The 16,576-nt window shown below is 35.1% G+C and overlaps 1 protein-coding gene across 2 annotated transcripts in view; it reads right to left on the bottom strand.

Annotated features, from left to right (window-relative positions):
* Positions 1–16,576, bottom strand: part of CSMD1 (CUB and Sushi multiple domains 1) — a 1,197,532-nt gene that overhangs the window by 150,578 nt on the left and 1,030,378 nt on the right. For both annotated transcript variants that reach the window (XM_063330346.1, XM_063330347.1), the window contains exons 38-39: positions 6,242–6,360; positions 655–724 (exon numbers count right to left, since the gene is read on the bottom strand). In XM_063330346.1, coding sequence (XP_063186416.1) covers positions 655–724; positions 6,242–6,360 — 189 coding nt within the window. The remainder of the gene's footprint in view (positions 1–654; positions 725–6,241; positions 6,361–16,576) is intronic.

Here is a 16,576-nt window from a genome sequence, read left to right as displayed (position 1 = left end):
AAAAGGGAAATTCCTTTTAGCTTTGCTTTTAAACTCAGCATCGTTTAACAGCTTTCTCAGATGAAGAGAGACAGCCTTTTATGGATCGCTAAAACTCTTTTTCATTTCACCACCCCTGAAAGCTTGGATTCATTGCTGCTCTCCACTGCAGACCAAGTGTCTGCTTTGAGAAGTCTCCTAGGCTCCCTGCATAACCTGCAACCTTCTTGAGAAGGTTCTCCAAGCTGAGCATGCTGCAAAAGGAATGTGTTAGCTTCCTCTCCCTTCTGAAGAGATTGAGCCTGATTCAAAGCAGAGTATTCAGGACAAGCCAAACAACAGTAAACATCTGGGTTTCCTACTTTGCCCACTCTCACGATATTTTTTTTAAATAGCATATACACTATATATAAAGGAAATTTTATTGTAATTTTTTCCATATTTCATAGACAAAAATGGAAATTCAAAAAAGTTTTGAATGAAACAGAATTAAGTGAAGGAATAATCACAGAATCATAGAATCATAGGTTCAGGTTAGAAGGGACCTTGAAGATCATCTAGTTCCAACCCCTCTACCATGGGCAGGGAGACCTCCCACCACAATAGGCATGACAAAGCCAGAAGTTTCTTCTGACTGATGTTCAGAACACACTGAAAACAAGTAAGTATCCATACCAATGCAGAGAGGAGATGGATAGTTCCAGCGTCGAACTGTTCCTGGCATACAAGAAATATGAGAACGGCCCTGTTTGGAAAGGGAAAAATATTAGATTACAGATACTCACTATGGGACTTTCCAGGAAGGCAGAGCTGAAGACAACCTTCTAAATCATCTTATCTGTGTCTTTTCTTATATCAACCAATGGCATTATAATTACTTCTATGAATTTGTAGAACTCTATTTTCAAATACTTCAGGTTTTATGTTCTTATTTTTCTACAGGATAAATGTTCTAAAACACTCTTCCTTTGATAACTTGAAAACCTCTTCAGATTTTTTACTTAATATAAGGCTAGTTACATGACAGAAGCAGCTGACTACATGCATTCTTATGGTCAAACTGGTTCACTCCCTATTTCAGTTCCAGGGTTCTCATCCACAGTGTAAGCATACTAGTTAATTTTCAGGCTGCAATCTGGAATGAATCAACCAGTGCTCTGAGTGAGCAGTACAGACACAGAGAGGAATTTGTTCCATGTCTGCTTGCTACAGATGGTACAGCTGTGGACCATGCCAAGACAGTCATCCACGATTACCAGCAGGCCTTGAACTCTCACACGGCCTCACAACATGACCCACTGCATACGTGCAACATCTTGGCAGACAGCTATAAAAGTACAAGTGCCTCTTTATTTAGCTGTCACTTTTAATTTGCTCTCCCTATTAAGAAACATCACAAGAACCAAGCAGAATCATGTGGTAGCTGGAAGTGAAAAATGACATGGCTGTAATCTGCAAAGCCTATTTCCACATACTTCAGGGTGGCTGCCTAGGACCAACTGCAAAGTGGTCCCAGCTGTGCTTGCACTGGTAACAGTTTGAGCTGAAAACAGTAGTGCAAACAAAAGGCTTTTTTTGTCAGTTCTGTCCTCTGAGGACCTCGTGTTATGTATGCATTCTGCTGTTGGAATGTGAAAGCTGTATAAACTGGCTGGAGTGAGAGTCTGATATAAAGATCGAGATGTGGGACTGAGAGCAGGGTTTAGTTCCTGTTTTAATCATTTAGATATAAAAACTTGGTCAAGTCATCTCTTGTTTATTTTTATCAAGCCTATTAAGAGTCTAATATAAGTTAGCGTATTTCTTCAATATAATATGAAGACTTATTTAAATATTAGTTGTCCATAGCAATCAAATTCTCATAAAAATAAGAAAAATATAAGAATAAGTAAACTACAGTACAGGAAAATTCATTTAATGAAATTACTTCCATGTCATTTGGTATGTTTACATAAAAACCCCTACACACACTACCTTCAATAAAGTTCATATACAACTGTATGGAACGCTATGAAATAAAACTACTTTAATTAATCATTTAGTTAAGTATATTTAGACAATTAGCTTCTGAAAGACAAAGTGAAGCATTTCCAAAAAAATGGCTTGGAAGGAAATCAGTTTTCATTAAAATTATGAAAAATTAAATGTCTTTTTCTTATAAAAATACTACGAATTGATAGCAATTCAATAAAATACTTTAAAAAAACCCAACCTTTTTGTTTTAAAGGAAAAATGTGTGACACTTATTCTGTCATCTTATTTACTTGCAAAATACATGAGGTTTTGAATAATTTACTTAATGTGATATTCCCTGTTTTATTTTATTCTCTTTTCCTAGTCTTCTATGATTGCACGTCTCTGATGTGAGTCGGGGGGGAAGCCATAATTTAACTACCACAGTCAGGAAAAAAGTAAAATGGCCTATAAAAGATCTTTTGAAAAATAAAATGAAATGATTCCTCTGGCTTCAAGCCTCTTCCCAACAAGAGCACATTCTGATTTCAGTCTTTTAAAGTCCCCTCCTGAGGGGAGACACTTAATCCTACAGCTAGCAATTACCTTTCTTATGCATCTCCAGGTAGTAGTTTGAGTTCTATGACTTTTCTCGTAAGTCTCAATTATAAACTAATCCGCACCTGATTGTTATTGCTAGCTGTGAATATGTTTTTTAAAGACTGAAGGTAAATTCACAGCTAGAGTTAAAAAAAAAATAAAAAAAAATCTGCCAACTTATGCTGATCTATACTTGTTGAATAGCAAACATGCTGTGCCTCATAGAACCTTATTTTCATTATTATTTCTTTTTAATTTGGAGCCATTTTTACTTGTCCTGTCTGAGCCACGTGCTATGCATGCATGTGTATGCACTTTCTTACAGCAGAGTCCATACAGCATAGAAATCCTCATTAACATTTTGAAAAGATTCAAACTCTTTTCTATTGAATTTGGATATAGAAGATCTTTTGTTTTACACTTTAGACAAGATCATGAAACTAGTTTTTATATAATTCAGATTCCACAGTTAGGATTACATTTGTATATCTGCGGAAATAGAGGTAAGAAGTACAGTTGAGCAACAATATGCAATGAAATTTTAAGAAAGTATTTCATTATGGAATCCCTGTAAGTATAAAAACAAAAGTGCAATTAGTCACACTCAGGGACTACAGAAAAGACCTGCATACAGACAAAATACATTGTGTGGTTTTGTGATAGTGAGATACACAGTGTATTAAAGTTTAGCATTAACACAGATCAATTTCTTTTGTGCAGATCTCTTCCTCACAAATACCTGATTGTTTACACTAATACTGTATTTATGAACTCACATTTCTGATTTTTTCCTCAGTAAAAATAGATCCAAAATACCAAGTCAGGGCTAACAATGTGTATCTTCAAAAGGTTTCCTGTACTCACTCCAAATACTTCTGAAGTATTCATATTCTACTGTTATCACTCCACCTCAGTATTTCAGCAGTACTATTTTGAGTATGGACAGAAAATTCAACGATGCTGTATCCTGAGGGTTTACCTGTTTCCAACCCATGTTATAAAAATGGAATCATTCCCTTTTTTCATATGCAAAACTCAGATGTTTCATAGTTGAAAAAGTAGGGAGAGAAGGGTGTGTAATATGATGGGCAATACAAGTAGGAGTCACCCCACCAAACCTAAGCAGTTTAAAGTTAGATACCCCTGTTAACTTTTTGATATCCTAATCAGTGAAGAAAGATGATACTTTCAGAGTAAGGTACCTGTCCTAATACAAAACCTTTGTATGAATCAGCCCTTGGAGGTGTGTGGCTGTTTATTTCTAGTGTCACAATGACAGCCCAAACAGTCGATTCAGATTAGATACCTGGCTTTTAGATGGAATAAACAGGATTAGAAGATATTCCATCTCCAGAGGAAACAGTTAGTATAGGGTAAGTGTTTCACTTTTTTCTATCAGATCACTGCTACAAACTAACCCAACAATCAGATGTTTGCCTATATATATTTGAGACTTAATGGTCAGAAGCAGTGGCCAGGATCACAGCAATGAGGTGCTAAGCACCTATGGGCAATTATATGAACAGCAATTATATGACAGCCCTACCAGCATCACCATCAGACTGTGATCCTTTCACCACAGAGTGGAACTGAATAAAAATACATAAAGAATTCCACACACATTTTCTACAGATATTCAAAATAGGAATCTTTCTCAGAGAAGCAAAAAAGAGATTACTTTTGATTTAATCCAAAAACTATTAAAATACGATTATATTTATTGTTGTGTAACCAAGTTTATTATAGGCTGACTTCCAGATAGATTTGGCATTGAAATAGAATGTCCTCAGTTTAAGGATTCATAATAATAAGTTTAGCTCAGTGCATACAAAAAAGGACTACAAGAACGTATAAGCTACATCTGTACTAATAGAAGTGCTTGGGCTTGTTTTCTAGTCTTGAGGCCAAATGTACATTCTTTTGTATATCTACCTCCTTAACTGTTCTGCATTCACCTCCAAAACAAAGTGTCATGATGCAAACAGCCTATAAGGAATAGTCTCTCTCTTGTGATAGTTACTGAACCGTGATACTTCACCTAGGCCAAAAGCATGCCAGCACCTCATTGTAACAAATGAATAGCACTGAAGTTCCCAAATCTTTGCCTTGGCTATAGCAATATAGATGTATCTGTAGAATATGGCATTTTATCATATACTTAGTTTAATGCTACTTTGAAATAGAAAAAGGTTAATGGTTCATTAGTAGTCTTTAAATGGAAGTCAGAATCTATTTGGGAGCCAGGCTTCAATGACAGACAGTCCTTTTGAAGGGACTGTATAATAAGAATATGATATAAAATCTCTCATTTTGTTACTGACATTACTGCTGCCTACAAAGGATACTGTAAGGGAAAGATGAAATAGAGGAAATAAAGTTAATAAAGTCTGAAAGTTAAAGGTTTTAAACCAGTAGATATTTTCAAATTCATATTAAATTTTCCTTTGCTGGAAAGAGAAACACTTAAGTAGTTTATATGTGAACCATCAGCTGGCTTGTAAACAATCTTCAAACCAATAAATGAGCAGCGAGTGCTCAGGATGGGCAGAGTAGGCTTTATTGTGCACAAGTCTTGGATCTTTTCTAAATAGCAGGATACTTGTATGACAGAATTTTTTTGCTATGGATATGGGATGCTTCTGATAGAGGTTGTTTCAAGTCATGCTATAAATGTAAAGAGCATGGATTAGGTTAAAGACTTGACTCTATATCTGTAATACATGCCTGAAAAGGTAAGCATATTGCTGATCACCCAGAGAGACTTTTCAAGCGCAGGTATTCCCACAGCCAACCTAGAACTAAGATGTTCAGTCTGAATCCTTTCTGAATTTTAGGAGAAAGTAAGGAACACTGAGACCAAAGAATAAGTCTATATATGCTGAGGGAGCACTGACTTGGCAAACATCAGACAGAGGGCCATGACTTTATCCTTCTCTGGATGAGAAGTTGTGACACTTCGCTTTCCCTGATACAGCGATACGTTTTCACATTGTCTTGAGTGGGACCTATTACCACCCAAAAGATTCAGAACTCAGATCAATGTATCACACAAGTGGTGGAATATATGTAAATTAAATAGAGGAACTAACGAGGGAAGAAAAAAGCTTTCCAGTCTTAGATTTACTTTTACAATCAGTATCTCAATAACATGTCTACCATGGGAAACTAAACCAGTGTGAGAACAGTGAGCATCCACAATCTGTGAACTAATTTGTAACACTTCTTTCCTTGAAAGACTTTTAAGAATCAATTTAGTATGAATAAAATTTGCTTTAGAAACTAAATTCTGCAATTTCTAAGCAGAATACAAAATCTCATGATGTATTTCTACCACTGTGGTTAAAATTTCACCTAGAAGAACCACTTTGAAAAATGGAAAAACGTAGTACAGTTTCAATAAGCATAGTACTAAAATAATTTTCTAGAGAAAGCATTTTAACCATGTTATTTCCTTGTCCATTTTGATGGTTTTTACTGCTTGATGGTATGTTTACCTGAGGCAAGATTTACCATCAGATTTCCTGAGGGCCAGACATGCTGCACATTTATAGTTTTACAATGTGGGGGAATTCGCATAGGCTCTACCTAAATCATCTCTATGGACACACTACAGACTCTTCATTAAAATAGGTTTGGGGTGGGTCTATTGCCATTTTGTTGCAATTATTCCACAATGCATAATTCAAAGAAAGAAGAAAGAAAGCAATACCTGTAACGTATATCCTGGCTCACACTGAAATGACAAAACATCATTCACCATATATCTATCTCCTGATTTGATCCCATTGCTAGGAATTACTGGTTCTGGACAGGCAGCAAGGCCTACAGCTGAGGAAAGTAAACACAAAGATTGAAAAAACATAGATAAGTGGACAACAGCTCTTCATTGATATTCTCTACTCTAATGAATTCTTTCCACAGCATTGGGTTTTTTTAAGAGAACATTAATTAAAAGTTTATTTAAACATTAAACTGAAATTTTACTTAAAACACATAAATTTTCAGAACTACCCTGCAAAATACAAATGGTATGACTGAAACACAAAGATTATATACTGTGACTGTACCAATTACAACAGCATACTGCTATCCCATACTATGCCATTTTATTGTCTTCAACCTAATTCTAGTGGTTTTTTGGTTTGGTTTTTTTTTTCTTTTTTTCTTTCTTATCCTTGTGAAGAAAATGGAGAGAGAAAAAGGAAACACATTGTACGCGTATTCTCCCTTTTCAACAATAGATGAGCAGAACTATTGAGGTTAGGTGGTAGAGCCTTCTGGAAGAACAGCTAAAGGCCAAGGGTATTCCTTATGTTTAGAGAACCCCATTGACTATAAAGAAGTTAAGACATCTGAAGTTTAGTACTCTTAACCCAAAACTAAATCTTTGCATAGGTGTGACAGGACAGTCTGTTCTTAACTATTTTTAAGCCACATATTAGCAGACAGAAGATTAGTTTTACAAAGACTATCCATGATTAGTAATTTCTCAAATGTGTTCACCTGAATTTGGCAAGCTGAAGTATGACTTTCTGCTTTTTGCAAAGTGCGTATCACTTTTATTCTTGTGTGCTTATCTGAGGAGTTTGTTAGTCAGTGCAACTGAAAATTAAATATCATCTCTGCCATCTAAGCTAAAATGCTCCAAATGAACAAGACTGTTGATAAACTGCTGATTAGATTCATTAATTCTGTGCTTTTAAGATTTTCTTTGCAAACAGAAGGACCAGCAGAATTGATTTGTCAGTTTACGGTCTGACAACAGAATCTCATTCTCCTTATAAAATGAAAAACTCCCTTTGAAGTCAAAAATCAATTTAAAATGTATAATCTTAATCGTGAAGTAATTAGAGAAAGTTACTACTGAACATAAATATGTAACTGATATATTTTATTAAGATATGATGAACAGAATGGAAATTATTTTCAAAAGGTATAAGAACAGATCTTTCGAATATATTAGCACCAAATTCTGTGAAAATCAGACAAAAATAATACTTTCCTCAATGTGTTACTGTGTGTGTGGCAGGAGCACACACACCACATACATACCCTCCGCTGTGGGTCTAATGGCACGGTACGCAGGCACGGTGGCCACATACCCAAGATACCTGAGCCTAGAGACCACCTCAGCCAATGAGCCCACCTTGGAGACCCCCCAACCAACGAAAGCTACGTGACCACAACCAACAGATGACCACAGTTCAGGTCCGATCAGGCTATAAAGTAGGATCCCTGCTGGAGACTCCCTTTGAGTGGTTCTTCTCAGAGCAGTAGGTCTGTGGTCATAATCCCTCCCTTTGCGTTGAGATGTTGCCCAAAGTAACTTCCCCAGGGACTGAGTGTCTCGCCTTTTAGGTGAGTGGTTTGCACATTTTGAACCATTATTCTAAGCTTAGATTTAGAACACACCATATAATATTAGTTCCTAACTGACATTCTGAACCTGTAAAAAGTTATGTCTGCTGAAGTGTTTGTAGTATACAATCCCTGTTACTTTTTACCATTCTACCTTTTCTGTGACACTATTGAAACTGATGTTTGGAACATCTTTTGTTGGTCGGACACTTCTGCAACAGTGTGTCCTTCAGTTCACTCATATGAAAAAATAACTGACTAAATGCTACAACCCTCACTGTCTTATGATATCTAACCCCTTTGGTGACAATAAGTGCAACTTGACAGAGTGTTTAGTACAGAAATTACGTGATATTTGGCTTTACTCTGACATCCGACACTTTGAAGTCTGTTGTTCCAGATGGTTCATCTCACAACAATATCTGATATTATTCACTGAGACACTAGTCTTTCTACGGAAGTACAGGGTTTTTTCAGATAATGTTGTTTACACATTTTGATACAAACACGGTTTTAACTTTATGCCCTAAACCTTTATATATCTACTTTTCATCACTGAAGTATAAATGCTTTACAAATCTTACATGCACACATAAGAATTTTGTGTTTCCCACTTCACCCGCTTCCAGTCAGTTTTCTTGAAGCTCAAGGTTAGTTGAAGTAAATATTTTTTTCTTAATGAAGAACATAGAAGTTTGAAGTAGCTTTTATACTTTCACCTGAAATTTTGACTGCTGAGCCATTTTTTATTTTCTTCCCTGGAAATATGTTCCATAATCATGTACATTCTTTCTATGTTCTGTACATTTCACCCTTTTCAGGAATGAACAGTGATAATGGCAAGCCATTCTAATGCTGACTGACAGCTATCAAGGTATGAAGTGCAGTCTTCATAACAACTTACGCAAGGGTTATTAAACTACATATTTGCTAATTAGCACATAAAGAATTATTTAATAGTTGCAAGCCACAGCATCTCCCTGAAGTAGTTCCTTTGTGTACTGGATTGTATAATTTAGGAAAATATCTAACATACTTTAAAGATTTTCAGCAATTTCTACCACAGAATTTACAAATGTTGGTGTTCTACCAATACCATCAACTTTCAAATGATCTTATGATGACTTCATGTGGCCGCTAGGGACTTCATGTGTGGTCGTTACACAGAACTGTAATGTTCCAAATAAGCATGAGGATATCATCATTAACTTCAATGGTTTTGGCTTTGTTGCAGTTTCGTAGCATCATTCTTTTGGTCAACCACTCTGTATTTCGCAATACCATAAATGTATCCATGTCTGGAAAATTTCTTTGAGTACAGGTACTAAATAGCTGTGATCTGCATCCACACAAACTGTCTGTTTGCTCCATCATTAAGTGAAGAGTAACTTCTTATTTCAATAATTCAAACTACAGTATATCGCCTATTGTTTACTAATTTGAGAATCCAGTGTTCAGACACAACTTAAGTGAACTGAGCCTTATTTCTGCATTTCCTTACCCTTCTCACTCCTGAACAGAAAACAAAATTTAAAAAGATCTGCTCCAAACTCACTGTTATTAAATACGTAAGTACCTAACAAAGACATTGTAACTAAATTGCTTATAGATAGCAATGTACTTGCTGAATTCTGTGAATATAAATTTGAGGTTCGCTTCCTGTCTTCAGGAAATTTGTATTTTGGTTGAACTTAGCCTTCCTGTGTGTTGAGAGTTACAGGCCTGCAGTCTTAGATCTGTATCAATAAAGTTACTTTTGCAGATTTTTCTGAGTCACAAAAAGTTTTATAACAGTGACTGCATAGCAATACTAATAACGTGCTTGTAATATAGTTCTATTAGGTAAATAGCATACAGAATTTAAATAGACTATGATCAAAAGAAAATCTTCAAAGTCATTTTCTATGCAACTGTTAGATACAGTATTACACTACGTATTTTATCTTTAACAGATTCTAATAACCTGGTAAATACTTCTTTATGATAGCTGCTTATACTTTGTATAATACTTTGTATAATAATTTGTATGTACTACTTCTTTGGTCTGACGATACAAATTATAATGCAGAATATTCTAGCAAAATATCACAAAACATTAGGCAAAACCCCCTCATAACTGACTATACTTGATATATCTGACACTAAGAACCAATATTATCTCCCCAAAAGCAAGAGAGAGTTGGAGACAGAGTCAAATATTATTGTGAATCCTCGCCCTCATTATTCTAATCATTATATAATACTAGCCTAGTTTATTTAGATTACTAGTTTAGTTAGAACTGGTCCAAAAATCTAAAGAGAGAAAGCAAACAAATTCTGGTATCCGGGGACAAACTAGAGAACTTAAATATTCAGAGACTCTGAAATACATTAAACTAGACTGTATGTGAACAGTCAGTAATAAAGGGAAAACATGTTAAATGTCAAGCCCAAGCAATCAAAAAAGGACAAGGATTGCTTGGTGCATGCTCTTCAGAGATCAGCTTCTGCAATGCAGTACCAGAGAGAACACATCAATGTCAAGAACGATAACCCTCTCCCTGACCTTCTTCCACTTACTGCCTGCTAAATACTTTCTTGGCTCTGCTGTGGCATAAGACAAATATGCCTCACTTCCATAATTATATACATGCCTACAATTACCTCAAATTCTGTCCAAACATCACTGCCATTGCTGGCAGAAAGAAAATCCTTGCTGGCATATTTGACAATGTGAATGCCCATTAGTGTCCATTTCAGAAAGCTGCAAACTGAACAACACAAGAATTTCTTGACAGCTTGACCAAAAGTCATCGGGCTTTCTTTTTTGAATTCCTCCCTCCCACCCCTATGTAGCTAACTGAAACGTATTGTTCTTTATTGTATTAAAAACATCAAGATGGAGTGAATTGTTCTTTCCATTTTGATGATGGTGCATATCAAAACCCAAGCCATCCCTTCCAAAACTGCATGCTTCAGACACCAGCCTAGAAAATACATTTATCTCACTGAATTACTACGAGGGTCAGATTCATGTCAATGGCTAGTAAGTTGTATAGATATACTGACAGGATCAGGACCTTTTTAACTAAAAATGGCACATTTATGATTCACACCTGGTTTAATATAGGGAAAAAGAAAAGATTGCTGCACTGGAGAGCCACATTACAGATTGAATTGCATGAAAAATCTTAATCTGGACCTATGAAAAACAACATGCTACTTAGAAGAACTTTGTTCTCTGCTAGTCTGATTTTTATCTTTGAATTCATTAGAGATCTTTATGATAGAGAAGTGCTACAAAAGGCAGTCATTGTTCTCTAGTCCCCTTACCAGCGACTCCATTATTTCATCTCCTAAGAACCTTTAGCACTTGAAAACATGCAATAGAGAAGCTTCAGAAAATGAGACAGTAATTAAAAGTAAGCTTACGTTCTCACATATATTAACATTGTCTTGGTATAACGGTAAAACAAAAGCTTACAAAAAGAATGATGATGAATTGTGCCATACGTCCTAATTCAAGGTAATAAGGCTAGACGACACTATTAAAATATTGTTTGCATAAAAGGGGGTTTTTACTGAAATATTTTAATTCTAATCACTAAATCTGGATATATTCACACATATTTTTAGAGACATTTGTGGCCTAAACCTACATGTCTATATTCATCATATATTAATTTCTTACTAAACCAAACTGACTTCAACTGAGAAGTTCAAGCAGCATGCTGTATGACCAAACATTATTCCCAGACTTTTTAAAAATTTGTTTGCATATTAAAGAAATTATTGAAACTAATACTAAACATTAGTGCCCACAAATGCATTGAATTAAACAGGCACATTTCTAAGCCATACCATTTGGATAGTTGTTTCCTTTGTTCATTAAGATTAGAAGGAATTCAATCAAATAGCAGGAATATTTATTCTTAGTGCTGTTGTACATATTAGAAATCCAGCAAAGCCCATTTTGATTGGACTTGCTGGTGGCTGTGAAAATAACTATGTTATTTATTCTACCATGGTTTGGGGGACAAAAAGACATGCATATGAAGGATTAGTTTAAATGATTAATTCCTGTCTTTTCTACAGTTTTATGTTGAATATTTGTAATGCTTTATTTCTCATCATAGGTTACTGCTACCAGTTTAACACCTACAACCCTTCTGAAATAACAAGAAACAATGCCACACAGTGGCTCTCAACAATACTTACAGTTATGTTATGACCAGAATGAAATTTTTCGAAGGCATTGACCAATTATTACTTTTAATTTGAGCGAGTTTGTGTATCTATCTGACCTAAAACAAACAAATAAAAACCCCATCCCTGACCCTGCTTCCAAACCCCCAAAGAAACAAAAAAAACCATCTAAGTCCTCAGTTTGACCATAGCCTACAAATTGAGTATGACCACTCAGCTTGGACAACCAACTCATGCCTACATTCTTGATGCCTAAAACGAAAAAAACATCCTAAAGTAAATTACAAAATTATATTAATTACTGGAAGACTTGTGTTTTTTTGAAGGCCACAAGGGGAACATGTGTATTGCCTAGGTTAGACATGAACTTAGGTTTGCAGGAGCAGATTCCCTGAACCTTCCCATGAAAATAAAAACATACATAGAAAGAACCCACAAATGGCCAGGACAAGAGAAAGGCATTTCTAAAAGGAAGACAATGTTTCAAGAAATAAAACAAAACATACGCAATTAGTTAAATTATCTTGAAATATTTAGGGTTAAACCAAGCTGTCATCAGTGGCTGAAGCTTTTATGAAGTATTTATGAAGTTCTATAAAGTTACTTTAAAACGACAATATACAGTGTGGGATATAAGATGTGACCAAATGATAGCAAACTACATCTATTTTACTGAAATAAAGCTGTTTTCCCTAACCCACTGATCTAAAACCAGGCATCCTTATAACATTTACATTCGTGAAAATATATTTTTAAGTAGAAATTCTCATCCATTTATTCTAAAATATGAAGGTCATTGTACAATTTCAATTCTAGAGAAATAACTTCTATTCTGACTAAATAATTCAATAGTGATTTAAGGACACTCTCCTCTTGCTCCTTGCTCCTTGGAATTCCTTCTGGGATGAGGGGAGTGTTCCTAAGTGATCCTCATTTCCTACTGTCGTTATGAAGACTTTTTTCATATAATGACATTAGGGATCTGCAAGATTCTGGAGCTATTTCAGAGCAGTTTTACCTACTACTGTAATGTGAAATGTATGCAGAAGATAAGGCTGGATTAAACACTATTAGGAAGACACCTTGTCTCCTCTACCCTTCTTGCAGCCTGCTGATGCAAGTTCTGAAGTTATCTGGATGTGGTAGGATCAGCAGCTTCTTTTTGCACATTGCCACCAGTTTTCTGGTAATATCTATAGTTGGAAAGCTAATTCTCTTCACTGTAATTCCTAAAGTTCTTCTCACTAGAGAAGAAATTATATTAAAGTGCAAGGCTATCCCTTGGCTGTTTCAGGACTAACATTCTTACCTACTGGGCATTTGCACAGGAAGGGTTTTAGTTCTAATAATTTATGATTCTTGTTAATTCAGGAACAATTAATACAGAGCAACTTTAACTGCACTTCCTGTTCATGTAATAGTTTCTATTCATCCTTAAAAGATTTAAAACAAAGTTCATTTACTTAAATATTTTTCTTGAAATGTTTTAGGATTAAGCACTAAGCCTGGTTCCCAAATTAAAAGACAGGAGGGAAAAAAAAAAAAAAAAGATATATAATAAAATGTGACATGTAAAAAGAGGATTTACACAATTTGTGCCTTGTGAAAAGCATTACAGCTTTCTCAATTTCAAAGGTAACTTTTTCTCTTTCCAAAATACTTGTATCTAAAACCATATTAAAGGATCCAGTATCCTCTGATGCATACATATAATTTCAATCAATGCTAACTGAAAAACGCTCTCGCTAATGAGAGAGCAAGAGAAAGCAAGAGAAAAGAACTCTAAGACTGTATACCATGAAGGATATAGGTAGCTATGAAGTTTGGTATTTTGGTTTATTGTTCCAGAAAATAAAATTAAGTCATGATCTCTGTGGACTTCCCTGAAATACAACGAAAATTCAGAACAACTGTGAATTTTTATTGTTAGTTTTGACTAACAGCAAGTGATTGCTCAGGAAAACAATTTCATAAACAAAGCCATTCCCCTTCCATGAAAGAGCAGGAACTACACAGAAGTGTATTTGGAGTAATACAAGAACTACTCAAATACTAAAATAAGCATAGCTATAAATTAAATACTTCCAATTAAAACATTAAATTTTAATCACCCACTAAATTTCTGTAACAAAATACTTAAAAGAACAAAATTATCTAGTTGAAAATGAAACAAAAATTGTGTCCACCAATTTTAGTTCTCTGAGGACTAGCTAAAATTTTTTTTTTGAGTTTTCTTCTCTATGAACTTTGTATCTATCCATAGGTAAAACACCATTAAATAACTAATCCTCTGCATCTACATTGCTGAAGGGCTATGCTGGAAAATTTTAAAATACATAAATACATATTAACTCTGGTTTACTTCCAGGATTATATTACTGCCATTTATTATTATTATTTCTTTTTCTTTTCCTTTACAAAACTAAGGGGCAGTTTTTCAGCTCATATAAACTGGCATAATTCTGTTGGGTTTTTAAATTAATCTTTACTGATACTAGCTTTTACTCATTGACAATATTTCCGAGCAATTTTGTGCTCTCTCTTCCTCTCTCTACTCTAGTGTGTCCCCTCAGCTTGCTTTCTGATCAGGAAATTAAAGGGATGTTATATAAAACTGTCTGGAAATCTGTCATTCATCTTCGAAATACTATTTTTTTCCATAAGTCATTGAATTTCCTTTTGTTGTGGTTAAATAAAATAAAAGAGATACAATAAAGAGCAGAATCAATGAATGGGGAAGAAGGCCTTTGTTACTGCAGGGTCCCGAATCCATTGCTTTTCCTCTGTCCTCAATGAAGACAAACTGAAAGAAGACAACAGAGCGGATTCCTGCAAAGCAGCTACTGACAACTTTAAAAAGTAAGAGAAAACATCTTTGTTACCTGCAATGATTTGAACCCACATTGCTGCTACTCTGAGGAATATCCTTACCATGAAGGCATACAGAGAATTTCAGCAAAGGAGACAAACTCCTAAGGTCTATTCTATAATACCATTCCATAAACTTTTAAAACGTGTATTTCAACAAGAACTTAAAACCATGTCCCAACTTAAGTATCATGATCAATTGCCTAAATCCTACATACACCCAAGTCCAGCTCTGTCCTCTAACTAACACATTAAACATAGGTCTCTGGCCTCACAATAGTGATGTATTCTTTATACATCTGATCTTCGTGCTCTAATACTTTTTACAAAATGTTTAAATACAAGCTGAACTTAAGTGGTTAACCATTCTTCCTGGTAAATAAAATGCTGATACAAATCCTGCTAGAGCTGCTTAGTTAGTCTTATTAAGTAGCACAGCCTTAAAAGTAGATATTGAGGACTCCCACTATGACTAATCAGACATTCAAATTTCTGCAAGAAGGTGAAAGAATTGAACTGAGGTCTCTTATAGTAGAGCTGAATGTTACAGCTGCAAAGCATTTTATTTAGAAAGACTATGAATCTAGCCCTCCTTTTCCTTGGCTTTTATCAAAAGTACCTGATGTTCTAACATAGCATTTCATGTTGAATGTTTTTTCCCAGACATCAAACATTTTTGTGTTTTCTTTAGTAAGAACACCCTGCAACAAAAGCACATTTTTATTCCAAATTTTAGATTGACTTCTGAACCAAAAGTATTTGTTTTTCTGACACTGCTTCAAACAGTAGGTGACCGAAAGATCACAGGCTTCAGAATTCATAATCAAACACTAGCAATATCTGCATCTTGTTACATGGAAAAGTATTTACTTCTTTGCTTCTCTCTTGATCTAAAAAGGTGACTGTTCAATATAAAACAGTAAATTCTTGCTAGGGGGATTTGCCTGGTTTCTGTATTCAGAGACACACACAGATGTACTGTACTCCTGCTAGCCCTGCAGAGACCATATAGCCACATAAGAAAGGAAATAATTCTTTCCTGCCAGACTATCAACAGAATAGTTAACTAAGTTCTGAATGCTGAGTGTTGCTACCTTGACCTGTACTGAGTTGCACTTCTGAAAAACCCTGGCATTGAAATATTGGAACCACTGAAGTCAATAGATGCTTTAACAGAGCACAGTTGTGGGACTGGCAATTAGGAGACAAACAAAAGCATAAATCCAAGTGACCTTGCATGCTCCCAGACACTTTTTACTTGTTAACAGAACACATTTTTTTCAGGAGTCACAGGGATGATAAAACTGATACAGTAAAAGATAAAAACTGAACTTCAAAATGTTCATTGTACAGCAACTTTCTAGAAAAAAACTGTACTTTTTTCCACTTCATATGGAATTATACTTTCATGCAGGGTAAGGGGAAAGGCTTAGGGAGGAAAAAAGGCTGGACAATTTTGGAGGAAGGCTCCCTAGATAAAAAAAGAGAACATTGTCAAAATAGTAGATGCTAAGAAATTTCCTGCAGAAGTAATAGTCATTCTATATCACCATCAGAATGAGTGTCACCAAAAAAACTACAACATGCTTGCATATAAATGCTTGAAATAAACAGGAAACTAAATTAAAACATA

Source organism: Chroicocephalus ridibundus, chromosome 3 (assembly GCF_963924245.1).
Source record: "Chroicocephalus ridibundus chromosome 3, bChrRid1.1, whole genome shotgun sequence".
Classification (NCBI taxonomy): domain Eukaryota; kingdom Metazoa; phylum Chordata; class Aves; order Charadriiformes; family Laridae; genus Chroicocephalus; species Chroicocephalus ridibundus.
This window is presented reverse-complemented; position numbering and strand designations above follow the sequence as displayed.